General features: G+C 39.0%; 1 protein-coding gene across 1 annotated transcript in view; it reads right to left on the reverse strand.

Annotated features, from left to right (window-relative positions):
- The window catches only part of Ush2a (usherin), a 644,634-nt gene that overhangs the window by 522,059 nt on the left and 105,536 nt on the right, over positions 1-17,039 (reverse strand). The window contains 5 exon segments of the mRNA XM_040738771.1: positions 7,204-7,278; positions 7,281-7,569; positions 7,572-7,819; positions 11,427-11,447; positions 11,450-11,621. Of these exon segments, the coding sequence (XP_040594705.1) occupies positions 7,204-7,278; positions 7,281-7,569; positions 7,572-7,819; positions 11,427-11,447; positions 11,450-11,621 (805 nt within the window).

Here is a 17,039-nt window from a genome sequence, read left to right on the forward strand (position 1 = left end):
TCCATAGAACAAACGAACACTCATCCACAGACAAGAATGGTTCCATGAACAAGCAAAATCATTAAACAAAAAGTACACCAACATGAGAATTTCCAAATACAGATAAACAGAAATGATAGAAACTCCTAGAAAGATAGGGAATTTTAAAAAATGATGGGACAGCTAAGCAAATGGTATATTATTTTTATGAAAACCATTTGTAGTGCTAGTAAAATTTCATCTCTCTCTTTATTGTATATTTTCAAGCAATAAAGACCACTCCAGAAATACATAATGTAATCACTCCCCTTTGTAATTTTTAAAAACTTCTGGACCAAGTGTTCTACTATTAAAGACAGAGACTTATGAAAACCAGGACCCATCACAGGGTAGCTGCAAAGGTGAGCTGTGGATCCCAGCTGTGGGGGAGGTCTGGGGATTCTGCCCGCCTCAGAAGGGACCTGCAAACTGCAATCTTCGGGGGGAAACAAAGTGTGTGGTCTCTCTCCAGAATGGAAAAAGTGGACCAATATCTTGAGTCAGAGTCTGTTTCATAAAAATGCCCAGGCAATTTCTGGAAGATGGTACAAAAAAGCAAATAATTTTTTTTCAAGCAAAGAAGTATAACATGTAAATGGCTAGTTCAAAAGTTATCTAAAATGGTTCACAACAGTCAGTCCTCAGTACAGACAGGACCAAGGAAAATAAACGCTTAGGATCCGTGTGAGAAACTAAGTACTCGTGGGCTGATCAAAGATAATTTCTAAATTCAAAAACAGTCAAGACTCAGAAGTAAGATGCTAACATGCCTGATGACCTCAGTCTATCACTAGGACCCTCACCCAGGTACAGGAGAGGACCAACTCCTGATAGTTGTCCTCTGACCTACAGACATAAGTACATGCACGTGCACACACGCAAATATAATTAAAAATAGAATATAAAGGTAGAACAATAGATGGGCAATATCAAAAAGTGAATTTTAAAATATTAAAACAGAGCTGAAAGCCATAGCATAGCTGAGTGTGCTGGAGCTCAGCAGAGGGCTCTGGGGAGGGCTTCAGTTCTAAATCACAGCCTTTGCACCTTATTTGGTTTGTAAAATTATACCCATGAAGATCTTGATAAACATGAAGTTAAATTCAAAAGGAAAGGTACTGGAAAATCACTCTCCATCTTTTTCTTACCGAAACCTGCCCCTGGTTTCTCTTCTCCCTGAAGGCCTGCCGGTTTGGAGTTTAACTGATATTGGTTGCTTATCTTTCAGGAGACTAACTCTTATTTGCTCTTTACCTAAAACTCCTTCCAAAAGGGTGGGGCCATTGCCATCCCCTTTAAAGGAGAGCGGGAGGCAGGTATCATAACTATAGTGAAAACATAATGATCATACTAAAAGCATTATATACATATACATACATATACATACATACATACATACATACATACATACAGATATTTGGCTTACTCTGTGACTATTTCACTTCTTAGAGTTTCAGTGTGTTTGGGACAAGGGTTAAATGAATCAACTCATGCAGGTGCGAAGATAGCCCAATGCTCCACACACTGAGTCTGCTTGGGCCAGAATTTCCTGAGTTGGAGAACCTGAGAAATAATGAGGAGTTGTATAACAACAAGAGCATCTGAGTGGGCTCTTCTTGGGATTCAGGCACTTGCAAACCTTAAACAGGGATAACTGGAAACAGAGAAAAACCTAAGGGGAAATGACAAACTCATTCTGCTCTCCCTCCCTGCAGGGCAGCTTGTGCTCACCCCTCCGTGGGTTTTACAAGCATGCCTATCCAGTTTTCCATCCTGAGATGTTTAAATAGCAAAGCAGTTGGTGACACTGCAGAAGGGTGGGGGATATGTGCTCTACTTGGTAACCACCATGGCCTCTGGAACCCAGTCCTAGGGAATATGGGAGCACTACGGTTCCATGAGGGCATTATGTATGCATTTGTAACTTAGTTTCCTACCACTTTCCCCATCAGCGCAAACTCAACGAAAGCTCTACTCACTGGTGCAAATTAGTCATTGATTAGTCTAAGATATCCACAGTATCCACCCAGGAGTATGACAGCCCCGTTTCAGCTTTTATAATCGAAGGCCGGAATCTCCAGAGGAGCGCTGATGATGAGTGAGACCTTGTTCTAGGGTGTGAGTGAGATAGACATGAGCCTATACATCGAAACCCTATGAACAATCTGGAAAAAAATTAAGAAATTATTCTGTCCATGTATTCCCTCAGTGCCCCACTGGCCTTTGTCATCTTTGGGAAATTATTTCAAATTTTGCTAATAATTAGAACTGAGTGAAAACTGGCAATTTAATTCTTGCTAGAGAGATTTCCTCAAGAATTAGCTGATGGGCCAGCAACCAAGTTTCTTATTTGCTAATTATCTGTATCAATGTCTTCCCCATTTTTATAATAACAGGGGCTCATGTGTTTAATACAAGTGCAGTTATGCACACAGATTCTCTTTGGAAGCCTCTCTTGCAGCTAGCTCTCTGTGGACATGTCAAGCAGTCATAACCAAAAGGTGGTGAATAGAAGAAAGTAGCCATGGGCACCATTTGTGTACTCACAAATAGCTCTGCCTACCACTTCCTGGAAAGGAATGACTGGCAAAAAAAGAAAAACAAAAAACAGAGTTGCCTATTTAGTGGCCAATAAGAAGTCAGTAGGCCCAATAAATGGGTCTCCAAGTCACATCCTCTCACTATCTTCTGTTGTTTCCCACTACCTTATCATTATATGAGGTTTACATTCTGTTGTAAAGTTAAGTTGTTAATTATATGTGTGTGGATATTTTGTCCGCTTGTATATCTATGCATTGCATATGCATATGTTTGTGCCAAAAGAGGCAAAAACAGAGTGTCAGATCCCTTGAAACTGGAGTTACCCATGGTAGCAAATGACCATGTGGATACTTGAAATTGAATCTGGGTCTTCTGCAAAAATTACAAGGGCTCTTGAAGCATTTTTTTCCAGTATGTAGGTTGATGCTCTTAACTATATGAGAAATTTCATTTTAATGCTACCTACACCTACTGGGCTTCAAGTTATGTTTTGAACTTAATTCAACATTTTTTTAAAAAACTGATACACAAGAACATGTATTATGGAATCAACTCACATGATACTTAATATATATGAAACATATTTGTATATTCTTTAATGTTAATGTTTTTAAATGAGATTCTAAGAGTCAGAGATCAGGGAGGACCAGAGCAAAGTAGTGTCCTCTGGCTATGACAGGAGTGCTGCATTCATGTACTCACAGAAGATGTGGTTGCCTGCATAAGATCTGCATAAGAGCAAGCCAATCTATGTTCCAGCATGGAGTGAGAAGAGGTTCAGGAACCCTCACCCCTAAGTGAGGAGCTATGGACAGATGATTGCTTCTGAAAGAAGGAACATCTCTTTTCTTTAAGGGTATGGCTCCTGTAGGTCAGCCACACTAGATAGGATGACCCTCACACGCAGATATATATAGACAACACAAATTGAAGTTGGAGGATTATTAAAATTTTTTAAAAAGCCATGAAGTTAGGGAAGTAGGGATGTGGGGTGGGTATAGGAAGAATTAAGGGGAAAGGGGGTGGGGGTCATATTACCAAAATATATTGCCTGAAATTCTCAAAGAATAAAAAATATTTAAAAATTAAAAACAAACACAAAAATTATTCGATCTTTCTGCACAGTCCTTTAAAAATATTTGATACACTACATAATCACTCCACTCTACAGTGGCACACCAAAATGTCTTAATATCCAGAAACCAACCTTCCAGACCGTTCTACACCTGTTACCTATGTTCTATCCTATGTTTATATGATCCCAACATGCCAACATCCCACATAAGGGTGCTCACACAGTACGTGTCACTGTGACCCTGGCTTATTTCATTGACGCCTGACCTCCAGTTTTGTGCACGCTGTCTCAAGTGACAGTATCCTATTGTCTTTACAATCAACTGATGGCTGGAAAAAGAAAATGTGTTCTATTATCACAAAGGAATGCTTCTTTCTCTTACTGACTCCAACTCTATTGATCCATGCAACTTTCAGAAAAATAAGTAATATAACTAAAGTACTTTGAGTGAGATGTGTATCCACAACCTCTTGAATATGACTTCTCCCCAAACTTAAATAATAAACAGCACATAAAGTAAATGTTAGCACAGTTTCAAAACTGTATTATGATACATATTAATAGAGGTTTGAATTAAGTTAACTTTTAAAACACTGATGCTTAATGTTTAGAAGATATTTCTGGTTCACTAAGTGAGTGATGGGGAAATAGGTAGTCTTTTAAATGGGAAATTGTACTGGAAGAAACCAACCAACCCTACACATGTTGAATATACAATTCTGTTTCAATCTAATTCTAAAAGAAAGAAATTGATACTTGGTAATTAGCATTCTGGGCAATAACGAAAGTATTCTATACGGGTTGGCAATAAAAATAAAAAGAAGAATGAACCGAAGTATTATGACAAACAGAAACTGGGAGTTGGGGAGAAGCCAGACAAGAATGAAGAGTTGAGATCCTTTTACAAGAACACAAGTTTAAAAAGATGTTGAGTGTAATAGCATCTACAGTTTTCCAGTACTAGGAATATGGAAACAGGGATATCTGTGGGGCCAGCTAGTGCTTGCTCTCCTCTCTCTCTCTCTCTCTCTCTCTCTCTCTCTCTCTCTCTCTCTCTCTCTCTCTCTCTCTCTCTCTCTCTCTCACACACACACACACACACAAACCAAAACCAAAACCAAAACCAAAACCAGAAGTGGCTGAGAACCCTAAAAATGGTGTCTGAGTTGGAAAGTGTCAGAAACATACAGAGAATGAGTAGACACAGTTCACAACAGAGTTATAGGTCCACCCAGAATGCACTCAAATGAAGATCAGGTTACTTTTGTCTGTCTGTGTCTGCAGTGGTACACTGGGAGTATTGCACTGCAGAGCAAGCATGAAGGCAGAAGCAGAATGGGAGGCAGGAGAGAAGGATGGACACCATGGAGGCCCCCTGCTGAGGACCGTGATGAGAAGTGCTGGTCCACAGTGCATAGAGAAAGGAAGCCTGCTGTTTTGTCTGTGTGCCTTTTGCTTATGTTTCTCTGTGTCTGTTTTGACATAACACACAGAACACTCAGAAAATCACAGTCAGGGTTATTAAGAATGTCAAAACACCTGGATGAGGCATCAGACAGTCACCAAAAGGAGATTTTGTTTCAGAATTTTATCCTAAATTAGAAAACTTGTTTAAAATAGGTGACACTCAGTGCATGTATAACTCATCCAGAATGAAACATTCTATTGTAATTGAAGACAATTAGTCATTTATACAGCATGGGACCTGTTAGATCCTCCTTCATCATCAAGAAAGAAGGGCGGAACCTGTTAGATGGGACCTGTGAGATCCCCCTTTGGAATCCAGGAAGAAGGATGCAGAGTGTGCATATTCACCATGCAAAAGACCATACTCAGAAAATCTGACGACATTTCAAAGCAAAGTATTTGTAAAACAATGATCACAAAATCCCTTTGGGATAGTGAAACCTCAATAGCACATTTGAGAGGTTGCTCAAGGGGAAAAGGCACAGAAGCAGTAGCCATGCTCAGCCCATCAGCCTGGCTCTAGGCAATCCTATTCCCGGGACATTCACTCCTTGCACCGTGTTAAAGTAGATTCCTGGACACATTGCTCATTTTCAGGGTCCTGACATCTCTGGGTATGCTGAATTAGCTCAGAGGGAGATGTCCTGCCATAATGAAGCAAATCAGACTCCCCCAACTTGTAACTGTAAAAAAAGAGGTGGCTTAGCTAAACACTAAGCTGAACTCAAGGAACCCAGTGACAGAGAGGGAGGACTGATGAGCATAGGGGTCAAGACAGGGCTGGTTTAACCCACAGAAACAGGTGACCTGAATAAGGGGGAGCTCTTGAAGCCCAGACGGATGGCTGGGAATCCAGCATGGGACTGATCAAGATCCCCTGAATGTGGGTGTCAGTGAGGAGGCCTAGGCAATCTATGGGGCCTTGGGTAGTAGATCAGTATTTATCCCTGGCATCCGAATGGACTTTGGGTGCTCATCCCACAATGAGGGATGCTCTCTCAGCATGGACTCTTGGGGGAGGCCTAGGCCCTGCCCTGGATGAAATGACAGACTATGGACACCCCCCATGGAGGGCCTCACACTCCCTGGGGAATTGAGGGGGCTTGGGAGGGGGTTGGTGGGAGGACGTGGGAGGAGGGGAGGGAAAGGGAGAAGGACCTGTTGTGCCATGTGAAGCAACCTTGTTTCTAATTTAAATAAAAAGTAACATTTTCTAGATATCCTTACATATTTGAATACATTTTAACAAACTGGTGGCTATATAGCTTACCTGAACCTCCTCTGGTGTTACTTTAGGGTCAATCCCTTTCCCCAGTTACCAGTTCCTGAGAACCCCTGATCTTAGCCTTGTTCTTATAATTGTATGTTTTTCTGACTTTCATATACATGGATCACATCTTTATCAATCTTGTTTCTCTCCAATAGACCAACTTTTTTTTTCAGAAAGTCACACAGGAGCAAGAATCTATATTTACATCATTATTCCCCCACTTCCTGTCCCATTTCCTGTTCTCTACTACCCCCTGTTGAATTCATGATCTCTCTTTGCTGGGCAAACAAGATATCCCTAGTGGCGAAATAATGGCACTTACATATTGGGGGTAACCAACAGCTATCTCCCTGGACTCAAGGCAAGAATAACAGGGAACACATGCCTGTCACTGTAAACCTAGCCAAGGCCCCATGACTAGACTGTCAAAGACCCTGGAGAAGAACCAACACCGGCCCTTCTCCTAAATCAATACAGCTGCAGCTGTACTGTAACTACTTACACTTAAAGTGATCAATGTACTATAAAGTATCACTTCAGTTAAAATTTTAAAAAGGCAAAGGTCTTTTACTTTCATCAGGAAACAATTGGAAGGATAGATTTCTATACATCCATGTCAAGGTAAGAAATTATAACATGCCTCAATCCAGAACTACATCCCCCTCCCCCACAAACAGCACATGCACAGACAAGACAGACTCAAGCAAGTCAAACAGCTCTGTTTGGGTGACATCAATGCAGCAATGATGCTGGAGGCCATTCGTTAGAAGCAGCGACCAGAAACAAAGGGGTCACCTGTGGTCACTGCACTGAAAAGAAGCTGGTTTCCTACCTTGCTGACACTGCTCACACCTTCTTCCTTGTTGTTGAGGCAGATATGGGCACTGGCCACTGGCAGGGTCACACTCACACACACCTGGCACCCTTGAAGACTGCCCATCGTCAAATTGAACCTGTTAGATGCACACTGATTGCAGCGCAGACAAGTTGTTACTCCTGATTTGCAAAGACACTGTTCAGTTGATTTGTCACACAACAGAGAGCCATTTACTGTCCTAGGCTTCTTGAAGTCACAAAGCAAACAGAGGAAGGAATCTTTCTGTTGAAGGCTGAAGTACCCCTCAAAACACTGACTGCACTGTTTCCCTCCAACGTTGAACTTATAGAAACACAGCCCTGTATCAGGATCACAATTGGTCCTGAAGCTTGGGAGCCAGCCACGCTACAGTCACAGGCCTTACAAGCACTGCCGGCCAACCCATAAATGTCTTCTCTGCAAGTGTCACACTTAAGTCCTTTGGCTTCCTTCTTGCATTCACACTGCCCAGAAAGTGGATTGCAGAGTTGGTTCACTGAGCCATGGAGGTTACACTGGCAGGGCTTGCATCCATCATCATTAAAACTCTGGAGAAATTTAAATCCAAAATTGCAGCGATTGCATCGAAGCCCTGCATACAAAGCGCATGGGAGAGGGTGAGGGTCATGGGATAGCAACAGGGAAGAAGGCTGAAGGTTAACATTTAACACAGATGCAAAACATGGAAGAGCCATTCATGCAAACCTCTATGGCAGTACTGCTGGCTCTCACATGCGGCTTGTAAGCAGTGAGCTTCAAGGATAATCATCGCTAATCAACGCAACATAAAATGCAGCACAGTACCTCTGTTGCATGCATGGGGACTCTTTCCTACTTCCACAAACACCAAAACTATTTTAATAAGATGGGTTTTGCAGTATAAAAATGCACAGGGCATCTGAGTTAATTTTCTGAAACTCAAAACTACCTGGAGAGAACCAGAAAGATTTTTCTAGGAGGGTAAGCAAAGTACTAAGCAACAACTAGACAGAATAAACGGGTTATAGAATTCTGTTCCCTATCACAGTTACTGGAGTCACAATGGTATTTTAATGGTATTACAGTGTATACTTAAAAGCTAGCCAGGGAATCAATCTTAATATTTCTCACTGCAAATAAGGATATCTGCAATAGACACATCAATTAGCCTCAAGCGATCCTTTCACAAATTGTCCACATACCAAAATTCCACCTTGTACTCCAATAAATACACCGAATTTTTATTTGTTACTGTACCTTTAAAAGCTGAGGGAGAAGATAAAAAAAATGGTCTCATACCTGTCTTGTGACAAGTGCATATATACTTACTTTCAGCCATTACAAAATTAAATAACTGACATAAATACAAGTTATTCAGTGCATATTTTATTTTAATCCTTCGTATACTCTATATTTTATCATTTTCAATTAATATAAATTATGCTTGCCTTGGCTCATGAGGCAAGCGCACTGCTTGTCAAATCATGTGATTCGAAACACACCTGGTTCAGACATGACATAAACTCAGAGCCTTATGTTGTTTCTTTTTAGAGGGGCACATACATGCATTTTACAAATGGAGAAAAATGTTTTGTCACCTAAACTTAAACCTCTGACAATTTAGGTTAGTCTCAACAAGGACGTTGCCAAGAAAAGGAATTTAAGAAAATCAACAGTGATGTTTAGATGCAAATTCCTTCCCTTTAGACAGATTCCATATACCCATGAATGTAAATACCTGGCCACGTGGCATTGAATCAATTGAGACATCTATTTCAAACCATAATTGTATAATTGTAATAAAGAATTAGTCCTAAAACAAGAGTCAAATACATACTCAGGCACTGATATGGGAAAGGCAGCCCTAAGCTGGAGGAAAATGCATAATATGCCTGTATATGGACAAAAATTCATTCAAACTCCAATAGAAGGCAAGTTCTCTAACAATGATGAATAGCTCACCTAAGGCATATCATTTAATTTCAATAAGGAAAATAAAAAAGGACCACGATTGCTGCAAATTTTAAAAATAACTGTATTGTTAACAAGAATTATGACTCATTTTGAACTATTAAAATCGGTCTACATGGATTCATATCAGATCAGTTTTAAAAATATGCACAGTGCTTATTTGAATACGCCATACATATTCCTGACAGGTAATCTATTCCTAACGATACTCACGGAGGCCTACAGGGCATCACACTCGGAGCTAACAAGTGCGGGCGAGTTAGCACACTTGGCATTTAATTCACATTCTTCTCCCTTTTTATTCTAGATGAATGACCTACTTTAATAAAATTATTGGTGGTAATGTATTTTACTGGTGATAGAATCATTAGTAAGATTTAACAGTTTTGTTAACTCAAACAGTTTGCCTTCTGAAACACATACAACACACCCTTGTGTTTTCTGGGGGTTTGTTTTTTCCTATTAACGAGGTAATCTTCAACAAGGATGGTTGCTAACCCTATTAGGAAAATATATATTCACGTCAAGTTCGTGTTTTTATTAAAAGTATTTCACTTGCAGAGATTACTCTAGAAATCATTATTTATAATATTGTTAAAGTGAGGATTTAATCTTCACAAAATACATATTTATGTTTTCCTGCAGGACACTACATGCAGCAACCAATAAAATGAGTAATTGCCAATAGTAAATGGCAGAGGTCATGACAAATTTTAGGTAATTAAAATTTCTTTCTCTTTCAAGCTGTAGGACCTAACTACCTGGGATCTTACTAAAATAGAGAAGCCCCACTCCATTGTGTACAAAGGCCTGGGCTTAACTTGTGTTTCTATATCTCGAATTTAAAACATGTCTCATGCCCAAGAACAAAGAAAGGCACACGATGAATTCTACATGTCACTTCTCCATAATTCAGCCAGACTTCCATTCTAAAAGTTGGTGTTTGTTAGTTATCATAAATAAAGGTGGGAGTGATGTTGCACCATTTTATACAACCTTTTCTTAAACCAGAGGCTGTTTGTGTGATGTCATCAGAACTGCCCATCATCTTTTAATTAGATTAATTAAAATGTTTGTATATCAGAGCTGTGGACTGTGTGTGTGTGTGTGTGTGTGTGTGAGCAAGCAAAACAGACTGGGTTATATTACATAAATATATACATACTTCAGAATTACATGTAAGTACATGCATATACACGCATATGTATGCATGTGTGTGTGTGTGTGTGTGTGTATGTGTGCACATGTATATGTGGTGCAGATATCACTGCCAGCCACATTTATTATTTTGAAGTTCAGGTCAGTGTCAGTAAAACCACACAGTACTTGGTTTCTTGAGTGACAATAGAAATGTCAAGGTCTTTTTTAAACTTCATGCAGGAACCGGGGCATGTTCAGATAGAATACAGTGTGCACTTCATCAGCAAACTTCCCTCTCATAATATTCTCATACATCAAAATTTCAAACTGCATTATGTACATGGTGCGTTTTGGGCACTTGATAAATTTTGTCCTTATGTGGCGGTGGTTTCCCTCAAAAAAGCTGGATGTAATAAATTGCTATAATCAAATCTAATTTCTGAAAAATACCTGTGGGAGTAACAAACAAAAAAGCATGTCTTGTATAAAAAAATGATAAATAACACTAAAGCTCGCTGTTTATTATAATCAGCTTGGTACAGAATTACAAAATTAAAATTATGTGACCCTTTATAAGTAACTCTAGCCATAAACATGATGTGTGGAATTATGTTGACTTGCTTTGCATTTCATAGGGACAGTTCAAAGAAATATAATAGAAAAAATGGAAAGATTTATCACAAAGTACCCTTTAGCACAGAATGTTTTGAAAAAAATCCATTTATTTTAGTCTATTAAAACTAGCAGGGAAATGATTTGCTTAGAACTCATTAAGTGTAAAACATTTTGAAAAAGTGTTAATTTTTAAAAGAAACATCTATGCAGCAGGCAAATTATATTTTTCTATGACTTATTAGTTAAGTCCCTGTCACTAATGTATCTACCGTATAAAGAAACTTCTAAAGGGTTGATTAAACTAAGCTTCAAACAAGAGTTTGATGCAATTATTAATTTAGTCATTTTTAGACAGTTAATTCCACCCAAACTGTTCTTTCCCCAGCCTTGAGCAAGAAAACCTGCTTTACCCTTCAGTTAAGAAATCAAATAGAGGCTTTTTTCTCCCCAGACGAGAATAGAAATGTGACTGTAAACTTGTGCATCCCACGTACCAATAACATTCACTTTGCACAGCACTGGCCTGAATGTTGGTGACAGGTAATGTCTCCATCCACAGTCACAGAGGGATTGCAGTTACAGGGGTGGCAGCCATCAGGATCCAACGCCTGCAGGTCATAGAATTCATCCTGGCACCGAAGGCACTGTCTGCCAGACACTTGTCTCTTACAATCACACTGGCCTCCAATCTATGGAAGATACAACATTTTGTAGAATGATGAACATATCTATTTTTAGATAATTTGCTCATTAGATACAAGATAGGGAGGGAAGGGGGAAAAAGTCTTGAAATGTTAACAGACAAGAAGACGATCAGGTTGTGCCCCTCATGACAGAAAACATGGGAAGCTTCGGCAGGGAGAAAATTTAGAAGTGAATGAAAATAGACCCATGGAAGTCAGTTGTATAGTACGAAAAGGGAAATGGGAAATTAAGCATTTAAGGTCTATATAAAGAAATCAGAATATAGACATCCAAGTCCTGAAAATAGAAAAGAGCTAGCAGCTAACTTAATCTTCTCAACTCCAGCTCCTGGTTTCACCCTTTTCATTTACTATCTAGTTGTTCCAAATCTGTTTTTAGCATTTAGGTTTTTAAATTAAGAAAAAAATCTCACTATGATGAGACAGTCCCATTAAGTGTGAATGTTATTAAAGTCCTTTGCAGATTAACAGCACAACCTTGAAGGCTAACCCTGATATGCATCTCTACCCATTTCTCTTTGAGGAATACTTCAACGTTTTCTCACTTATTTGTGGTATCATTTCACAGGAAGTGTGTGTCATGGAGAGCTAATATTGTCGCTTATACATGTGGTTTTAAATATCTGGGAAAGGGTTTTCAGGTTAAAGATTTAAAAGTCTCGCCGTTGCCTCATCTTCCCTCATGTGAGAAGAGAGACCTTATTAGATTCACCATTTCAAGATAAAACAACTGATGTACAAACATCTAAGTTGTAAAAAATAAACTGTTAGATAGAGTTGTAGGGGACTGACTCCAATATCCAAGGCTGAGCATAGAAATATGGGCAGGCACTTGGAGAATGCCACCTTGTATTTTGCTGTACCTCACACTTCCCGGCTTACCCAGCCTCACAGAAACTGTGGAATTGGCTAATAGAAGGATACGGCTTCTCCTGCAAAAATAACTGTCATTTACTGGTATGCATGTATTGCACCTAGCTATGAAATGCTAAAGTCCCCCAGTTTCCTACTGCCGCCATCTCAAGGACATCCCTCAGAAACTCAGGCCTAACTCTTTGCTGGTGTTTAACAAGTGTGAATCCTCCTCTCCAAACAGGCAGCAAGTACTCCCAGAAGCCTGGGCACAAGCTGACTGTCAAATAATCATTTACATCCCCATACATCAAAGACCAAGAACAATGGAGAGTGACAAAGGTAGAAAATCGATGCCTTTTGTGTCAAAACTTATCTCTTGTATATTTTGTTAAGTGTTTCATTTAAATGTCTTATCACAAATCTGTCCGCAAATCATGTCTGTTTTTATCTTCACACATGACTATTACTACTTTTTTATACAATATTCCCCCAAATCTAAATTAATGCCTTGAGCTTTATCAAAGTATTTTGTTCCCCAAAATAATGGTCTCCATGTGAGCCACTCTGGCACAAATTCTTAAGATAATTACTTTCAGTTCATAGATTAAAAACTGTTGTGTAATACACACAAATTAAAATCCTACCATATTGGCCATACCCTAAAATGTGGTTTGAAAAGAAAATGGCATAAGGATTTATAATTATATAAAAATCATCTACTTGACTCAGTTACTTCAAAATTAGCTGAAAATACCGTTTATTCTAAGCATTTCATTTTGCAGATACATTTCAACAGTGAAATAACATAAATCCACTTATTGTCTCCAATTAACCCCTGCCCATCCATATATTAAAAGAAGATCCTGTTTCCCTTTTTAAAATATATTTACAAGTAAAAAATGCTGGTGGCCCATACCTGAAATCCCAGCATTTGAAAAACTAAATTAGAATTGTCACAAATTAGGAGTCTGTCTGAGCCACAGCAAATTGGTAGGCAGTCAAGCTACACAGAAAAATCCTTACTTAAGCTAACACTTTCAAACAGATAGTTTCCATGATATTTGGTGAAAATCTGCCCTTACGTTACCTGTTGATTATCTTTGGCCAATAGGATAGCAAATATGTTCTATACAGGGGCTTGAACATGTATGTAAACCTGGGAATTCATGACCTCTGGTTGGACTTAAGGCTCTAAGCTTACCTTCTAAAGAAGCTCCTGGGAGGGAATTAGTAGACACGAGATGAGTAGTCACATAACCACATTATCTTTATTCCTTGCACGACAGTTAATAGTCTGTTTGACCATCAGCAGACATGTAAGTCCCTCCTAGGTAACACAACTGCATAGACAATTGAAAGATCTCCATAAAGTTTGCCCATGCCAGTTAGCTACAGTTCCGAGGCAAACAATGAATTCAAAAGTTTGAATATCTTTTCTTTAGACTTACTGTATTTTTAATTATGTGTACATTTGTGTGTCTGTAAATTGTTATATATGTCTGAGTGGAGATGTCCACAAAAGCAGGAACCACTGGATCTCTCTGGTTTTAGAGTTACAGGAAATTGTGTGTCATCTAATATAAGAGCTAGGAGCTGAATTTGGGTCCTTTGAAAGAGCAGTAAGCATTTGAAACTACTGAGCCATCTCTCCAGCCCCAGGGAGTACCTTATGCAGCAAAAGTTATCATATATAACACTGCTGACCTCAACTTAATTCACATCTTATTTCCCTGTCAAACCGGCTGAAAGAAAAGCAGTTTAATCACTACAATCATGTGGCCAACTAATACTGAGGTTCCTAGTACCAAGAAGAAGGAAAAAAAAAGATAAAACGGTACAATTAACAAGAACAAAAATGTATCCTTGTATTTCAGGCCAGGGGCATTTCTTTGCTCTTCAAGGCTTAAAACACTATCTAGATTCGTTTTGATCTTTCCTGAAACCTAATTTGGCCTTGAACACTTTCTAGACATATTCACAAAAGAAAAAATTATACCCACTCACAAGCTCTGACTCAAATTTGAAACAACTTTTCATGAGTATGGCTTGGGCCATGTTCTTCCCAGTTCTATAAGATGTATGCTCTTACTTTGAAATTCTCTCCAAAAGGCACTTGGGGCTATGAAGAGAAGAGCCCACTAACTTCTGCCAGGTCAGCATTCCAACATTCTTGGAAGTTTGGTTGATATTTCCCCCCTTTAAATTTTTTGAAGCAGATTCTTGCTAGATTGTCATGTTGGTTTTAAACTCAAGATCTTCCCACTTCAGCCTTTGAAGGGCTGGGACTGCGGGTCTGAACCTCTGTCCTTGGCTCCTGATCTCCCCTTTGACTGTTCTGTGATCTCTGGGTCAGTTTCTAAATATCTAGGGATGTTTCTGAATACCTTGCTCATTTCAAATTTATCTGATCAGTAATGCACTTTATATGATTCAAATAATTTACAGCCTACAGAGTTGAGTTTTATGGCCCAGAACTGGGTTTATTTTGGTACATGTTTTCTACAGACTTAAAAGGCATGATACGACACTCAGCTGTTGTTGGACTGAGTGTTCAGTCAATGTCAACAAGGTCAACTTTGTTGATAGTGTTGCTGTAATCTATATATTCACTGATTTTCTGTCCATTTGTTTTCCTTGGTTATTGAAGACAAGGGGTATTGATATTTTTGCATAAAATTGTTTTTTTTTCTATTTTTCCATTCAGTTCTATTGATGGTTGCTTTCTACATATAGTTGTTTTGTTTGGCACACAAACGTCAAGAATTGGTAGGGCATATCATTAAAATGAAAACAATTCCCTTTGCAATGTATAATTGCTTTTAGTATCCTCTATAAAACTCTTGCGGTAAAATCTGTGCTTCCTGATATTAATAAAGCACTGCAGCTTTCCTCCAATTCTTGTTGACAAACTTTATCTCCCCACAGCTAACAGTTAACCTCTGTGCTCAGTCTACTTGAACTATATATACTTCCTGTATGCTGCATATGCTCAGTTTGTAAGATCTCATTCCCACACGTTGCTCCAACTTTTCATTTATCAGCAGAGTATGAGAATGTGGGACTTTGACCTAATCAGCCTGGGCTTCCTCTTCTCTTTTTTCCTAATTTTTATCATGATAATTTATTGAATCCATTTGATGTCCACAATGGCTTACTAAACGTAAGTTTCATTTTATGATTGTAGCATTTTCTTGTACATATTTACACAGCCTACCTGCAATGAAAAATTTATTTCACACATAGCATGAGACCCTTATAATCCTTCCCTTTTTCCCTTTTTCCACTGCCATGCATTTTTCTGCATTGCAGTCTCTTTAAGGTGGTGTTGATTTTGTTTAAACTTCATATTCACCCATAGAGAGAGTTAACATACAGGAAGTGCACACTCAGTGGTCACCATTTTTGGAGTGCCTTCTTTCTCTGTATGGATCCATGGAACACATAGAGTTCTGTTTCCTGTGCCTTCACAAAACATTTCTGTGTGGTTCAGTCCTGCCTGCAATGAACTGTAAGTTTCTACACTGTTTAACTGAACTTCATCTTCTGCTCAGAAAGAGGCTGTTATGGACACTGGATTAAGCTGGGCATTGCCTTCTGTGTTTCTAGCGGCTCTCCGTTTTCTTCTCTTTCGACCTGGGTTAGCAGAAATGTGCTGTCATCCTACGGTCATTTCTCTGCATGTAATATGTATTTTTCCTGGGATACTTGAACATTTTGTTTTTATCACTAGAGGAAACAGCAGTCCTGAGCAATGTGATGATTCTATTCCTATTTGTAGTTTCCTTTGTATTTCCAACTTGTGTGTTTTACTGACCTTCTTGGCTCTATGACTTTCTGGTTTTGCATACAGTGTTAGAGATGTCTAGCTATTATTTCTTTGTATACTTCTGTCTGTTCCACCCCACTCCTCTGGCTCAGGGGATCAAATTTCACATAGTCTTGTACATTTACCTGACAGCTCACTTGGGCTGCTTTTGCTCTTCTCAGTCGCCTTCTATCTCTATGCTTCATTACTATTGCTAAGATGCTAAGTTCTCAACACGTCTTTCAATGGATGGCTACTGTCAGTTCCAACCATCATGGTTTTCACCGTGTACACTTCAGTGTTTTCTTGTGTAGAGTCTTGTTTTCTAATCTTCTCCTTCCCCATGAAGCTTTTAAAACATCCAGAATAGAGTTAGGGTGTTTGTTGTAATATAGTTGCCTGACAACTGTCCCTGTTGCTTGGCTTCTGAAGCAGTTTAGTTCATTTATTTGTTTATCTCTGCGATTATTATTATTATTATTAAATTTTCATCATGGAATGTGTTGTTCTACTTTGTCACATATCTGGCAATTTCCTGGCTTTCCGTGACTGCTTAGCTCCTTCATCCTTAACAGCTGCTATGGTGTTTTCCCCAGGTTTTCACACACAAAATGATGAACATTCATGGGAAGACTTACAGAACATATTCTGTGAAACCCTGGCATGACTCCTCTGTGTTCTTCTCGTCTTTCTGAAACACGAACTACTTTGGATTCCCGAAACCCTTTACCTCCTTTTCTGTA

This window comes from Mesocricetus auratus, unplaced genomic scaffold, assembly GCF_017639785.1.
Source record: "Mesocricetus auratus isolate SY011 unplaced genomic scaffold, BCM_Maur_2.0 Super-Scaffold_100676, whole genome shotgun sequence".
In the NCBI taxonomy this organism is placed as follows: Eukaryota; Metazoa; Chordata; class Mammalia; order Rodentia; family Cricetidae; genus Mesocricetus; species Mesocricetus auratus.